Genomic DNA, 16,306 nt, shown 5'->3' with positions numbered 1-16,306 from the left:
GGCCTCCCACTTCTTTTTCTACTCCGGTTAGAGCCTGTTTGTGCTGTCCTCTGAAGGGAGTAGTACACACCGTTGAAGAAAATCTTCAATTTCTTTGCCATTTCTCGCATGGAATAGCCTTCATTTCTAAGAACAAAAATAGACTGTCGAGTTTCAGATGAAAGTTCTCTTTTTTTGGCCATTTTGAGCGTTTAATTGGCCCCATAAATGTGATGCTCCAGAAACTCAAACTGCTCAGAGGAAGGTCAGTTTTGTAGCTTCTGTAACGAGCTGAACTGTTTTCAGATGTGTGAACATGGTTGCACAAGGGTTTTCTAATCATCAATAAGCCTTCTGAGCCAATGACCAAACACATTGTACCATTAAACACTGGAGTGATAATTGCTGGAAATGGGCCTCTATACACCTATGTAGATATTGCACCAAAAACCAGACATTTGCAGCTAGAATAGTCATTTACCACATTAGCAATGTATAGAGTGTATTTCTTTAAAGTTTAAAATCGTTTAAAGTTAACTTCATTGAAAAGTACAGTGCTTTTCCTTCAAAAATAAGGACATTTCAATGTGACCCCAAACTTTTGAACGGTAGTTGTATATATATACACACACACACACACGTTTGTGCGTGTCAGTTTCCCACCTGCACTACTGAGATGTGTCCGTGCAGCACAGCGAAGGTGAGCGCCGCCCAGTGTCGACTGTCAGGATGCACGGACGGGTGCTTCTGGGAGCACGGGGGAACCTTCAAAAGGTTGGAGAAAACAAGAGTTACAGACCAATCACACCCACAAGAAAGGGTTAGAGCCTTTGAAGTCTATGTTGTCTGTTTATAGCATGAAACTGGCTGACTGATGTTGACATAAGTGGATGTCAACATAACCAAAACTAAAAATGAAACCAGCCATTGCGTGCACATTTACTTTTGACTTTTACCAGAGACATAGGGCCTGATCAACTAACAATTTGCATGTATAGAAACACATGCAAACTTGATAGTGCACACAAAGATGATCCATTCGGCTCGTCTTAAATGAGCAAAATATAGAGGGCATTCCATTTAGTGTGTCTTCATGAATATGCAGGATATATTCTGATTGATAGAACGCCGCAATACTGGGAGGAGGAGATAAAAATAGACTTAAACACATTTAATTGATCCTCAATGGACATTTTTTGACACAGTAGCTCAATTATAAGAGTAAAAGTAACCTTAAACACTCTCAATGGCACAACGAAAGACAAATACATTATCAATAAATGTAACACCAACAATACAGAAGCGATAGTATACAACAACTGCAATAAGATGGGACAACTAAAAAAATTTAAAAAGTTAATGTGATTTATCAAGGCTGAAGCTGTTCTGCGGTCATTTTACATCTATTGTTAGCAAAATTTGAAAGTGTGTGTAAACCGGCAGAGTTATGTACAAATAGCTGTGAGAAAGGAGGTGATTCCGCTGCAAAGACAGACAATGGGCAGAGAATCCTACTTCCTGTGTGTTTGTGTCAACATATTTGGACTATTTCCATTATTAGGCATCATCACTTTATAATTATGTAGCTGCTGGATGATTTAAGGGGCAGATTAAAACCAATTCAAATGATTCAGTTTGGTGTCTGCCACAGTTTTTTTTGGCATTCTTTTTTTCCCCCCAAAAAAACATTTTGAAACATGCATTTTTTTATGCATTCTTACATGCATTTCTGGATTCTTTCAGATGCACCATCACATTACCAGTATGCTGATTATTTCACAACATAACAACAGTTTGGACAACGGGAGTATATTAGATCATAAATGTTGAGGGAAAATTAGTGTCTCCATGGTGATAGCTGGTAGTACAAGCAAAAACCTCATTTTAAATGGGGGTCTGCGCCACTTTTACACTTGTAACCAATTGTACACTCAGTCTTACAGTAGTAAATAACTTGTAAATTGACCACTTATAGTAGACAGAGTTTTTGAAATGCTGTTTAACGCTTGTTATTTGGATCTTAGGTCAAGCAGATAATGTGGACTTGGGCTTAATGAGTTGTTTGACATAAATGGGTTGTCAACATAAGCAGGATCAAATAAAGTGGGTTGCACTGGGGATACAGTTTGCAAAACCTTTCCCTGGATTTTTCTATGTTCCTTACTGTTACTTGTAATTACTACAAAATATGCAAGAATTAAGCTGGAATTGCTCAAGAATATTTACCGCCACATCAAGGTTGGCGCCAGCGTCAATCAGCATCTGGACAAGGGCCTCATCCCCAGCAGCGCAGGCGTACATCAGAGGGGTCATCCCCTAAGAGACGGAGAGGAGGGCACAAGAAAAGAAGCAAATAGATAATGAAAAACGCGGTTTGTGCTTGTTCTCTGTCTTGTATGATGTGGCTGTAAGACTTCTCTTAGCTTAAACTGTACTGCTACACCTGCCCAAGAGTAGACTTTAAACAACTAAGAAAGTGTGCCAGTCAGCACCTGGTCATCCATGCTGTTGACGCCATCAGGCCCCAGCAAGCTAATAGCTTGGCCGATGAGGTCCGTGCGGCCGCAGTTGAGCATTCGGAAGCCCAGGTCAAGGTGGAACTTGTCTGTGGCTCCTTTGGAATCCAAGCGCTTGAAGGAGCTGAAGCAACACTCGGGCCTGATGAGGCAAAGCAATAACACAAACTGTCAGCTGAGTAGCTTTAAAAGTTTACAGTTTTAAAAAATATTTCCACATTGGCTAGTTATTGATCAAGTTATTTTCAGCATGTGTGTGTGTGTGTGTGTGTCAGTGTATAAAGTGTATTTTTATTTCTTTACCCAAATACAGTGGGGCAAAGAGTATTTAGTCGGCCACAGATTGTGCAAGTTCTCCCACTTAAAATTATGACAGAGGTCTGTAATTTTCATCATAGGTACACTTCAACTGTGAGAGACAGAATGTGAAAAAAAAATCCAGGAATTCACATTGTAGGAGTTTTAAAGAATTTATTTGTAAATTATGGTGGAAAATAAGTATTTGGTCAACCATTCAAAGTTCTCACTGATGGAAGGAGGTTTTGGCTCAAAATCTCACGATACTTGGCCCCATTCATTCTTTCCTTAACACGGATCAATCGACCCGTCCCCTTAGCAGAAAAACAGCCCCAAAGCATGATGTTTCCACCCCCATGCTTCACAGTAGGTATGGAGTTCTTGGGATGCAACTCAGTATTCTTCTTCCTCCAAACACGACAAGTTGAGTTTATACCAAAAAGTTCTATTTTGGTTTCATCCGACCACATGACATTCTCCCAATCCTCTGCTGTATCATCCATGTATCCATTTTGGTATAAACTCAACTCGTCGTATTTGAAGGAAGAAGAATACTGAGTTGCATTCCAAGAACACCATACCTACAGTCAAGCATGGAGGTGGAAACATCATGCTTTGGGGACGTTTTTCTGGTAAGGGGACAGGACGATTGATCTGTGTTAAAGAAAGAATGAATGGGGCCATGTATCGTGAGATTTTGAGCCAAAACCTTCCATCAGTGAGAGCTTTGAATGGTTGACCAAATACTTATTTTCCACCACAATTTACAAATAAATTCTTTAAAATTCCTACAATGTGAATTCCTGGATTTTTTTTCACATTCTGTCTCTCACAGTCGAAGTGTACCTATGATGAAAATTACAGACCTCTGTCATCATTTTAAGCGGGAGAACGTGCACAATCGGTTGCTGACAAAATACTTTTTTGCCCCACTGTATATTGTATTGGTTTAATTTATTATACGTTTTATGTCATTAGTAAATGTTTTGAGAAGTAGGGGACAGCCGTGTAACCTCATGTGACCAGGTGCAGAGATTCCACAGTCTGGTTATATGTGTGTTCACACGTACTTAAGCTGTCTGGGTTCACAGTCCAGTCCAGGGAGGAGCAGCCTGGCAGTTTGTCTGACATCATCAGTGTCCACCAGCAGACTCTTGCGATGTTCAGCGTGAACTATGGCCACTCTGATCCATTCCATCAGAGGCGGCAACAGCAGGAATGGCCTGTGAAGGAAAAAGATGAACAATTCCATGTCAGTGCTTGTGAAGTGTGAGACATTGGTGTTATTTCGTTATCTTGTTTCTGTGTAAGACTGAGGGAGAATTTGCTTATTTGTCATGATTCAGTCAAGAAAACTCATAAACCGTCACCAAACATGACGTGTGTGTCTGGCAGCGCTTCCCCTAAACTGTGACTCACTTAGTACTACAGCTATTATTCTCTCCCATACACACACTTATAGTCACGTCATATTCCCAATAGATACTGATACCTTACAACATTCCTGCTACTGTAGGTGTGTCAGAAAAGTTTCAAGACTAAGGTCACACTTCAATGAAACCTCCATGGCATCTAACACACACTCCCACAGCTTTATGAACTCCTAAAAGGATTTGTGCGTTAACCCTTCTTGAGGACGTCCATCTTTTGAAAACGCTTTGACAATAATTAACCCTTGAGGTGCTCTTTTCAGCCAGAAACTTTGGTTGTGGTCTGGCTCCTGTGACAAAGACTCACAGTTAAAGATGCCCCTAAACATCAACAGTCCAGGAACTTTTCTGACACACTGTGGAGCTCCATATTTGTACATTGGCTGTAACTCTAAGTACCTCGAACCCAGCCTTCACAGAACACTACTTACAATATGATGTTGGTGTAGAAGAACCAGGAAAACTTCAACAAAAAAAAGAACTAATACGATGAAAATACAAATGCCAGAAAAAAACGGTGTTGGTAGAAGAAAGTGGCTTTAATCTGAGAGAATTCCAAGAATACACATAAATAGAAATAGTGTTATGGAATGTGCCCAGGCAGACTCTCTGACTGATTGATTAATCGCCTCAGTCCTTTGTTCAACTCCTCCTTATTCCATACACCGCTACTCTTGATATTTAGCCACCCATATTCCACACTTAGTCTTGTTATCTTGTATCATGTGCTCATTTGAACAATGGCCATCAGGGTGGGTCTTGTTGTTGTTTGCTCATGTTAACTGTGCTCAAAGAGGATGCTAATGATTGTTTGAACAGTATTACCATAACTCACTAAGCGGCCTGTGATGGTATTCTTATCAGCATCTTCCCCCATTTTTGGGGAGATGTCAAGAACTCCAAAACAAACAATGAATACAAGCATGATTGCAGTATTGCATGTGTGGAGTTACTATTCTATTCATTTGCAGTGAGACTGTTGAGGTGTCATTTGTTGCTACCCTTGGTTTACTGTGGAACATATTTATCTGCACCACAACCCGCTAATCCACATTGTATCTAAACAACAAACAACATAAAGTGCAATTGCATGCCTAACTTTTTCATTTTAATCAAACACTGATGCCAGTGGTTGAAAAAATAAAATAAATAAACTTGCTGTTGGCATTTTCTAAGGGCACAATAACACAATTTCACTACATGCAGACATCATGGTCCAGTTCGCTATTTAAAGGCTGAGACGTTAACGAGCAGACAAGAGGCAGGAGGAAGTAGAGATAGATGCCCGAAGGAGGGGATGGGCGCCTCCAGAGAAAGTTTAAGTGCTGAGGAGATGGCTAGGTAGCAGATGTAGTATGTCTAAATTAAGAAAAGAGGCTGGGTGGCCATTTTGGTTATAGTGCCACAGGTGTAGAGTGATAAGAAAGTCATGTTTCTGTGCAGGAGATGAAGAGCAGACAACTTGGGAATCAATGCCTAAGCTCTTAATGGCATACTCCTCTCAACACGTATTGGCTGCCTGTGCATTTGTGCAAAAGTGTCTGTCTTCCTGATGGCCACGGTACAGCCGAGCCTGCTAATGTTCGTCATTCCTGCTTAATGCATGACCAATTTACTTTCTTGTTTAATACATGAACACAGTGGATGCAGTGTGTCTCCCATAACAATGTGACCTCGGACTACGTTAAGGTAACGTGTGGAGTTCCCCAGTGTTCGGTCCTTGGCCCTGCACTCTTCAGCATCTACATGCTGCCGCTAGGTGACATCATACGCAAATACGGTATTAGCTTTCACTGTTATGCTGATGACACCCAACTCTACATGCCCCTAAAGCTGACCAACACGCCGGATTGTAGTCAGTTGGAGGCGTGTCTTAATGAAATTAAACAATGGATGTCCGCTGACTTTTTGCAACTCAACGCCAAAAAAACGGAAATGCTGATTATCGGTCCTGCTAGACACCAAACTCTATTTAATAATACAACTCTAACATTTGACAACCAAACAATTAAACAAGGCGACACAGTAAAGAATCTGGGTATTATCTTCGACCAAACTCTCTCCTTTGAGGCACACATTAAAAGCGTTACTAAAACGGCCTTCTTTCATCTCCGTAATATCGCTAAAATTCGCTCCATTCTGTCCACTAAAGACGCTGAGATCATTATCCATGCGTTTGTTACGTCTCGCCTCGACTACTGTAACGTATTATTTTCGGGTCTCCCCATGTCTAGCATTAAAAGATTACAGTTGGTACAAAATGCGGCTGCTAGACTTTTGACAAGAACAAGAAAGTTTGATCACATTACGCCTGTACTGGCTCACCTGCACTGGCTTCCTGTGCACTTAAGATGTGACTTTAAGGTTTTACTACTTACGTATAAAATACTACACGGTCTAGCTCCATCCTATCTTGCCGATTGTATTGTGCCATATGTCCCGGCAAGAAATCTGCGTTCAAAGGACTCCGGCTTGTTAGTGATTCCCAAAGCCCAAAAAAAGTCTGCGGGCTATAGAGCGTTTTCCGTTCGGGCTCCAGTACTCTGGAATGCCCTCCCGGTAACAGTTCGAGATGCCACCTCAGTAGAAGCATTTAAGTCTCACCTTAAAACTCATTTGTATACTGTAGCCTTTAAATAGACTCCCTTTTTAGACCAGTTGATCTGCCGTTTCTTTTCTTTTTCTTCTATGTCCCACTCTCCCTTGTGGAGGGGGTCCGGTCCGATCCGGTGGCCATGTACTGCTTGCCTGTGTATCGGCTGGGGACATCTCTGCGATGCTGATCCGCCTCCGCTTGGGATGGTTTCCTGCTGGCTCCGCTGTGAACGGGACTCTCGCTGCTGTGTTGGATGGATCCGCTTTGGACTGGACTCTCGCGACTGTGTTGGATCCATTGTGGATTGAACTTTCACAGTATCATGTTAGACCCGCTCGACATCCATTGCTTTCCTCCTCTCTAAGGTTCTCATAGTCATCATTGTCACCGACGTCCCACTGGGTCATTATTGTCACCGATGTCCCACTGGGTGTGAGTTTTCCTTGCCCTTATGTGGGCCTACCGAGGATGTCGTGGTGGTTTGTGCAGCCCTTTGAGACACTAGTGATTTAGGGCTATATAAGTAAACATTGATTGATTGATTGATAATGCAGGGCCAATGGACACTGAAGAGTTACACTGCCATTAACTGATTCAGATTCAATATTTTAAGAGCAGAAAAAGCATCCAACCTATAAAACTATGTTTCCCCTTAGTTAGTAGAAACCTAATTTGTGTGTTACTGTTTGTCCAAAACGCATATGTGCTACAGTTGACCAACACTTTATAATGACACTACACTGCATATAAAAACTGTAATAGTTTCAATTTCCAACTCCAGTCCTCCACCTTTTTCTACTATATAGCATTTGGACACATACACGTCCAATCTGACCCCATGTCTGGGTTATGCCCTTCAGTCTGTAACAAAAACCTGAGCTCCTTCGACGTCGTTACAACATCAAAGCCGAGACGTCTGTTAGAACTGAAACTAGATAGCGCTTATGGCTAGCTGACCGACCCACAACAGCAGGATCCACACACACACACAAGCATGTAAAAACAAACTTTCTCACACTTGTTTATGCATAGTCACACGCAGAAATATTACCTCTGATTCTTGGCCCCACTGCACACATGCATGCACAGAGTGCCCTGAAGCTAAGGGATTGAGTTTATGTTCAAACCTTATGCAGACCCCATCGTAGGCTGCGAATGGTCAAGTATATCTACTGATGGGGTGTCTGATTACTCTAGTAAATACACCATAGAAGGCATGTAAGAGTATTTGATGTAGCAGTGGCTGGAAGTATCTTCCATCATCTCATCTCTGCACCACATCTATCCATTAGTGCTCTTAAATCCGCTACAGGAAAAGAAAAAGGGTGTGTGCTATGTAATGCATAAAGGAAAATTGCCTTGAATGAGTGATGTGGTAATGATAACGATTAAAAGTTTATTTAAGCACATCAAATGTTTACGACTAAACAATTCAGTGTTCAGTATGTCAGTAGATATTTTAATAAACTGTGAAAAAAGATGAGAAAAGTGTTCACTGTTTAATCAGATTACCCTGATCTGCGTTAGTTCCCATGTAAATATAAGGACATTTTTGCATGCTAACAGCCTATGGCTTTTATAATCTGTGATGCGTTTAAGCATTAGAGTCCTCAATGTATTTATTTAAAAACTGTATTTTCATCTTTTTAGTTACTGATAAAAGTTTGCCTGGTAGCATGTGGACAACAAAAGATCAAAAGACACAAATAAAATGTAGATAATCTTCAAAATTGGCATTGACATTGCAGTACTTCAAACTTATCCACCATTACGTTGAAGATACTGTTATTAGGCCGCTCAGAAGGCTTACTAATACTTGATGGTGTGGCCCACACAGATTTGGTGGTTTGGGGGTTTCCACCAAAGATTCCATAGCAGCAGCCGCTGACATAAACAAAAGCAATGGTGAGGCTCATTGGAGGGGAGGAGTCTGTATCATTACCAGGCGCTAGGATTGTAATCACAACCACTTTTGAACTCTACCCACATCTTCACCTGGGCCTGCTCTCTTTACTATCATTTACAGCTAATAAAATGTGTAAACTGAACGTAGCAGCTGTCAATTCATTTTGCTGATATACACCACACATTAAAAACACATGAAGACTTGTTAGAACCTGCCAGTAAAAGTAAAAAATAACATAAGGGTGTTTATTTGCTACCATATTACCTTTGATACTAATGAGGAACACTTGCACTTGCACTGTGTCAGGTCATCGGGCGTGTATTGGATCAAGCAGGATTTATGCAAAGGTTTATGTTTTCTTAGGCTGAATTTATCACAAAAACGATTCCATAAATGGCATATCCTCGAAACCATGTACATCCCATGTAAATATTCTTAGTTAGTAGACCTTTTGTTAGCCTATTTTATTTTCTTTAATGTTCTTTACTTGGAAGTGAGTCCTAATTTACTTACACACACTTAATTATCAGTAATAAAGTTACTGTAACTTACTGCAAAAAGTGTGATAACAAAGCAGCAGTGTTTTAAATTTGACAAAAGAAAATGGTACAAGGTGTTTTGTTCAAATGATGAAAAAACACTCCCGACCGTAAAGAACAACACCATTGTTATTCCACAACCAAAACAAAAAGCTCTTAACAGAATTATATGCTACTGGCACCTCGCAAAAATACTTAGAACCAGCAGTTTTAGGGCTAAATTCCCGCTCCAAGGATTAATTCCCTCTGCTCTGTCATTAACAATAACACCTGGAGGCTTTTGCTTAACTGTAATTTAGCAACAGAACACTTTTTGAAGTGTACTTTTCACATGAGGAAAGAAGAATTATCATGGAGAAAAGGTGAGCCGCAATACAACCTTTTTGTGGTGTTGTAGGTTTGCTTTCTGACTGTTTAGGGACACTTATTCTAATTTATGCGAGGGTCCAAATGATTTACACATTTATATTTAGAAATAGCAATTATATGAAACCTTAAACTATTCATGAAATGGCAAAATAGAAGACAAATGTAAATGTACTTGCTCTGTTATAAGTTTGTAAAGAACCTTCATCTCAAATGTGGTCATGCAAGACCCTCACCTCTCTTTGCTTAATGCCATGCGTGGGGGATCTAAGTTGGGATTCTCCATGGACTCCATTTGCGGGCAGCGCAGGAAGTAGTAGAGGGTGTGGAGGGCGTCAGGTGACCAGGACACAGGCTGCTGGGGGCGTGAGTGGCGAGCTGGACTCAGCCCTGGGCGCACTGAGCTCAGGCGCTGCATATGGTGCATGGCACGGGACACCAGATCACCTAGAAAATAGAATTTACACATGTTTATTTTCAATGGTTAAGAATATATCAGCTTATACCATGTTAAGCTTCATCATTTGTTTACTCTATCTACACAAGACCAGTATTCAGACCCCACACACAGAGCTCCTATGAACAAATAAGGGATCCCAGTTCTAAGTGTAAACTCTGTGGGTTTCCAATCTAACCGGAATTCCCCTTTTCCTAAACCACTTACATTTAACACTCCTGCACTTACTACTCTCTCTTCATGCCTTCTGCGGTATATGTCTGTAGCAGAGTCATTATCGGTAAACACAGCCAGACGCCAAGGCTAAATCGTCATTTGTCTTTAACTACTCCAGGAGTGAATACCTTGACAGAACCAAAAAACAATCAATCCAATTCTTCATGATGCAGTTTAATCACTCAGTATATCAGCTGTGTGTTAGTGCAATACTAAAGGTTCACAGTACAATTGCCAAGAAGTTGCTAACAAAAACAAATCAATATGTACACTTTTGGGTAGGTATCACTCAAAACGTAAACACTGTGACTTGTCGATTGTTTACACAATGGTACATCTATATTACAAAAACAACTATGTTGTTTTACTTGAAGTGTGTGTAGTGCAATAACAAAAATAATTATCCACTGGTAGATTTTGTTTAAATGTATTGTCTGGTAGTGTTCAACAAACTAAAAAGAAAGAAATTAGAAAGAAAATAGAGCATTTTGAATGGACTGTCAGTCATCACAGGAAGGAGATGTATGTGGAGGAGGGGGTCTTGGGTGTAGAAAGAATACGGGAGAGTAAAACAGGCCAATTTGAACTTGGTGTCATATTGCGCTCATTTAGGATGATTACCGCAGGGTTAATTTCTAACCGGATTAGCATGACTGGGGCAGTACAGGGGTTGAGGCTTGGGGGACTTGGCCAGTGCGTGTGTGTACGCGCGTGCACATTAAAGAGTTTGGGTCAGTTAGGGTTGGCTCTCCTTAAACAGACCCCACTTAAAGCTGAAGGGCCTTCTTTGTGTTAACCGCTAACAGCAGTCCACCCAGGAGGTCTCATAGGAATTCTTGCCTAAGATCGAGAGGCTTTCCCTGGTTTTACAAGCCGTATTGTGCCCTTAGGCCTTTACTAGCTGTCAGGGGTGAAATACCGAAATGGAATACAGTATCTCTTTCTAAGATTGCGTTTACGATTACTTTTTAGAGCTCAATGTGACCATGATTCCATTTTTTTTTAAATGCAGTTTTGCAAAATTATAATTTCACCAACAGTGGTACCTCAATTTAAGAGTATAGGGATGCAACGATTAAACAATTTTAAAATTAATTGTGATTAAAAACGGTTATAAAATTGCAAAGGCTCTACAACACCGTGTGTTTCAGTCCTTCTCACTTGCTATAAACAGACATTATGCTGATATGTTGTTTTCGGCACAACCTGCACGGAAGAAAAACAAAGCACCTATATTTACGTATATACACATTTCGAAAGACACACTACTGTACTACATCAGCTTAAAAATGGCAGCAGGACAAGGCTGAAAACGTTTTACACTCAAAAAAAGCTAAAGTAAGAATTGTGGGAACCAAAGAGTCATAGAAGACAATGGCTCAACCATTTGCAAAACCTGGCAAAAGAAAGTTGCATCTAAAGGTCTAACATGTCAAATTTGTGGGATCCACACCCAGCTTTACATGCCAAAGTAAAGGTAAGACATACAGTAAGTTACTTCATTAAAAATTAAATTGGTAGTGAGTCAAATATAAAGGTGACACTTAAATCAATAACTTAGCACTGAGTCAGTCCAGTGCAAACAAACACACTGCAACAAGTACTACTGTCAAGGGCTTCATAGTGACTATTTAACATTAGAGATTGCTTATTCCTGTCTGTGTTAAAAAAATTATAGGCATTGTAAGTTAATATAGCAATTGTAAAACACTAACATAAAATCAGACGCTTGTAGAATAACAACACTACCATGGGATCTATTTATTTGCAAGAAAAACTGTTAGGTTATGAGCATCCCTGACATTATTTGGAGTAGTAAATGTCACAGTGGACAATGTACGATCCGTCTGAAACATCTGGTCTTACTCATTAGCATTAACTTTGAGCTATAGATCAGCATCACTCTGTTTTTCCCTATCATGATTGAGTGTGAAGGACAGTGTTGAAAATCATCAAAACGATAACTGAGTGTGTTGCAGACTGCTAGTCTGTACCATAATGAAGCAGAATTAGTTTAACACCAGTCAAGAATGTTAAAATAATTTCTAAACAGCAAACATTTATCCATGAAAATATGGAAAAGCTGCTAATGATGTGTTTGGCGGAAAAGCAGTTCAAAGGAGATATTTTGGAAGTGCACCTACCAAGGTAAATGCTGTACATTATTATTACATTACTGAATGGAATAATAAATACATTCAAGTATTGTAGTTGTTTTTATACAATATTTTCAATGTAAAAAATTTTTTTTTTTTTTTAAAAGACATGTTACATGGTAAAATTGGGGATGTTTTGGCATCAACTAATTTGATTTCAATTCATTTCAATGGGAGACGTTGATTTGAGAAAAGTGTATTGAGAGAAGAGTTCCATAAGAAAAGCTTGTAAATCGAGGTACTACTATATGTTGGTTCTGCTCCTGTCTCTGGCCATGCTCCCTCCACCTCAGCGGACGATGGCGTGGAACACCGCAGAGGCCACCACAGTGTATATGTTTCTTTTACTTTTTATTCATAGCTGTATGTAGAAGTGGCTGGTTGCATCCGCTGCTTTAATGTCTTTAATGTCCTTTGTGTTCTTTGATGTTTCCCTCTTACACACATGTAAGAGGGATGTGTACTATGGCAATGAGTTGTTGTTGTTTTTTTCCCTTGGCCTCAGTCTGGACCCCCTCTCCAGGGCCGAGGCTTAGAGCGATTTTTTTTATTTTATTTTAATCTTCTATTTTTTTTCTCCCATCCCCCCGTTTACCTGTATTTCATCATTTTTGTAAGGGGCGCTGGAAGCCGGCAGACCCGTCAGCGATCCTGTTCTGTCTCCCTGTAATGTTTGTCTGATCTTGAATGGGATTGTGCTGACAATTTTAATTTTCCTGAAGGAACTCTTGTGAAGGAATAAATAAAGTACTATCTAATCTAATCTAATCTAATTTACAAATACTACAAAAGTACTTCGTCAGAGACTGGCAATTTATTTACTGGAAAAAAAAAATGTTTAGTATTGCACACCTTTGCAGTAGTATCACACACAAGTATCCCATTGATGGCGAAAGACCACCACTGACCTGGAGATAAAATACCCAAACGTCCCCAAAGGGAATTTTTTTAACAGCCAGTCTATTGGCAAAACTGCATTTCCAGCAGTTTTTTTCTGGAATATTTAGTGCAATGCCATCTAATATCCATCCTGTTTAAGTATGCCGTGTACACCGTATGTGTCTGGCCAACTCTACTGACTGAGCAGCCACGTACAGAACCTCCTGTATGATCTTGGCTTCAGATCATAGCGCCAACCCCTCTTTATTTTGGGTGTGTATCGATATCAGTGAACACATTGGCTCTATGTGTTTGTTTGTGTTTGTAGGCGCGAAAGAGTGTGAAGCATGCCAGCCCTGCCCAGACCAGCTCAGATTCATACCACTAGAGCAATGTGGCACAAAGAGTCCACTGAGCAAGTAGGAGAAAGAGTGTGTCTGTATTAGAGTGTGCATTCACTTTCTTAATGACCATCTAACGACAGTGGGGTATGAACGTGGCCTTGTGCTTCGTGAACAAATGGCAAAGTGTTTGGTCATTTGGAGAGAGGAAATATATATGCACTCGCACTAAACCAATTTTTTTTTGACATGTCACAACAACCTTTCCACCTTGACCAAAGCCTGATTCATCCACCTTGGACACAATTATGTCCTACCATTCCTTCATTCCTTTCTGCTTCACTTTTTAATGACCTTTTAAATAGAACTTGGAATTACCTTGAGCCCAGCTTTTCATCACTGTCATGTATCATGAGAATGGTAAATGGATATTGTTATGACTTGATGTGTACACACTGTACTTGCCCTTGTCATAAAACTCAAAGAGTGAGATACGGTTATTGAGAAGAGCATAATACATACACGCAGGTTGACCTTGTAAATACTTTATGGTATCATGCCCTCTTAGTTATTTATATAAAAAAATCACTTTAATGAAGGCATCATGATTCTACAGAGAAAATTTATTGTGAGAAAAAACCCACAAAGTTGCATAACATAGGCTCATGTTTGCAGCTCTATTAATAAGGCAGTAGCTGTTCCATCATTGCAACGTTTTGTTTTGCATTTCAATCAAAATACAACGGGAAAAAAAATCTTGACGTATCAGACTCAAGCACTGTTTCTGTCAGATGAAAGATCTCCTTTCCTTTCATGAGTTTAACCCTTTATAAAAATTCAGTAGTTGAGATATGAAACAGCATGTCAGATGGTTTCAACTGTTTTGCAACACTATTGTAGCATTGCTGAGACTTACTGAGTTCAGAGATACTGCCCACACAGGTAGCCAGCAGAGACTGTTCCAGCGTCCTGAGCTCCAGCTGGGCATAGGCATCCTCCCTGCAGTCCACAGAAGTCTGCTGATTCTCTGTATAGGGACTGAATTGGGCCGGGATTGACAAGACACCTACGGGAGAGAAAGACAGGAGGAAAAGGACTTTATAACAAACACATAAGGTTTGTGGGGATTGCAAACAAGTTTCAGTACTGTTCCTGTAGAAAATTGTTTGTGGTATTTACTGAGCAGATGTGTACGCCTTGCAACAGCCAATCCACACCAATGAGGGCAAATAAACACACAAAGGAGAGAGTTGTGTCCAAGAAAATAACTAGTAAAAGTATCTGGTTTGGTGGTATCAGGCTAGTAAGTAAGACAAGTAAAACAAATGTACACATGTTCATCTCCTTAATATAATGGCCATCAAATAATATATTTGCACAACAATGCACATAATTAAGAGTGGTGGCAAAAAAACTTTTTTTTTTTTTTTCCAATCTCAGGAGATGAGAACAGTAACTAAAAAAGTTTTTTTTTTGGAAAGGCCTATAAAGAGATAGACCCCAACAACGTAACAGCACACAGAGGAAATTAATTGCTTAAATAATACACATGATTTTGAGTATGTTCCTGTTTTTGGAAAAAAACAACTTGCCAGCAACTTATTAATTATAAGAAGTAGCTTTAGCTGGGGATTTCTTGTTAATACTTGTAATAACCCTCAACATTAAATACTGTGAGCCAGCGGTGGGAAATGACTGGTTCTCAAGAGCTGAGACGTACAATTCATGGTAGTGGAATTAGCCAAAATAATTCAATATAATACTACATTGCATGGATACACTGATATGGGTAAGTCTTGTGTGGGATTTCCTTCTCATATGGACCCCTGGCCTGGAGAAGTTGTTATTCCACTCACGTCACCCCCAACAAAGTGAATGTATGAATCTGTGTAATTTTGGAAAGAATATTTTTTTGAAGTACACTACGGGGAGTATGGATTACCTATATGTCTCTAAATTAAATCAACTAATACACCTTCTGCGGTGGCTAGTCTCCTTCCAAACTTAATTTGAATAGCATAAACATCAGGTTTTACTGTAAAAAAAAAATTGGGACAAAGGCTACCCTTTTTAATCAAATAATTTATTATTTAATAAAAATAAAAAATAGGACTTCATATTTATGAAATACAATGTAAAGGTTTTGTTTTAAAATGTTAAACCTTAAAAACTGGATCTTAAATGCAAATAAGTTCTAAGATAGGTTTTTAGCACATTTTCGACAAGCAGTGGTCACATTTACAAGACTGCAAAATACAGTCCGAACATGTTAAGGTAAAACACTTTGTCAAGTAGCCTAAACCTAAAACAATCGAAGAAACTGAACATATATATTCAATAAAAATAACATAAGGAATCGATTCGAAGGCTTGGAGTTGATCATTGCAAAGAATGCATAAATGTGAGCAGATGCCAGACAAAATTATATCTGATTCAGAGACCATGCATAGATGCAAGTTGAACTATTGTAAGGAGCGTAATAACAGTAATGTTTGTCTGCCTAGTATGCTGCGTTGAAATGGGAGTAGACATTCCCTTGAATTTGTTTGCGTGAACTGCCTCTTGGACATGTTCATTTTATGATTCATTTTGCTTTATGACCTAATAAGAACACATCCTGCTAAATCA

General features: G+C 39.6%; 1 protein-coding gene across 3 annotated transcripts in view; it reads right to left on the bottom strand.

Annotated features, from left to right (window-relative positions):
- The window catches only part of LOC133563458 (ankyrin repeat and BTB/POZ domain-containing protein 2-like), a 78,698-nt gene that overhangs the window by 21,177 nt on the left and 41,215 nt on the right, over positions 1 to 16,306 (bottom strand). For all 3 annotated transcript variants that reach the window (XM_061917592.1, XM_061917591.1, XM_061917590.1), the window contains exons 2-7: positions 14,595 to 14,744; positions 9,866 to 10,076; positions 3,863 to 4,015; positions 2,472 to 2,637; positions 2,206 to 2,295; positions 643 to 744 (exon numbers count right to left, since the gene is read on the bottom strand). In XM_061917592.1, the coding sequence (XP_061773576.1) occupies positions 643 to 744; positions 2,206 to 2,295; positions 2,472 to 2,637; positions 3,863 to 4,015; positions 9,866 to 10,076; positions 14,595 to 14,744 (872 nt within the window). The remainder of the gene's footprint in view (positions 1 to 642; positions 745 to 2,205; positions 2,296 to 2,471; positions 2,638 to 3,862; positions 4,016 to 9,865; positions 10,077 to 14,594; positions 14,745 to 16,306) is intronic.

The sequence above is a fragment of the Nerophis ophidion genome, linkage group LG12, assembly GCF_033978795.1.
Source record: "Nerophis ophidion isolate RoL-2023_Sa linkage group LG12, RoL_Noph_v1.0, whole genome shotgun sequence".
Classification (NCBI taxonomy): domain Eukaryota; kingdom Metazoa; phylum Chordata; class Actinopteri; order Syngnathiformes; family Syngnathidae; genus Nerophis; species Nerophis ophidion.
The sequence above is the reverse complement of the archived record's forward strand: the minus strand, read 5'-3'. Positions and strand labels throughout refer to the sequence as shown.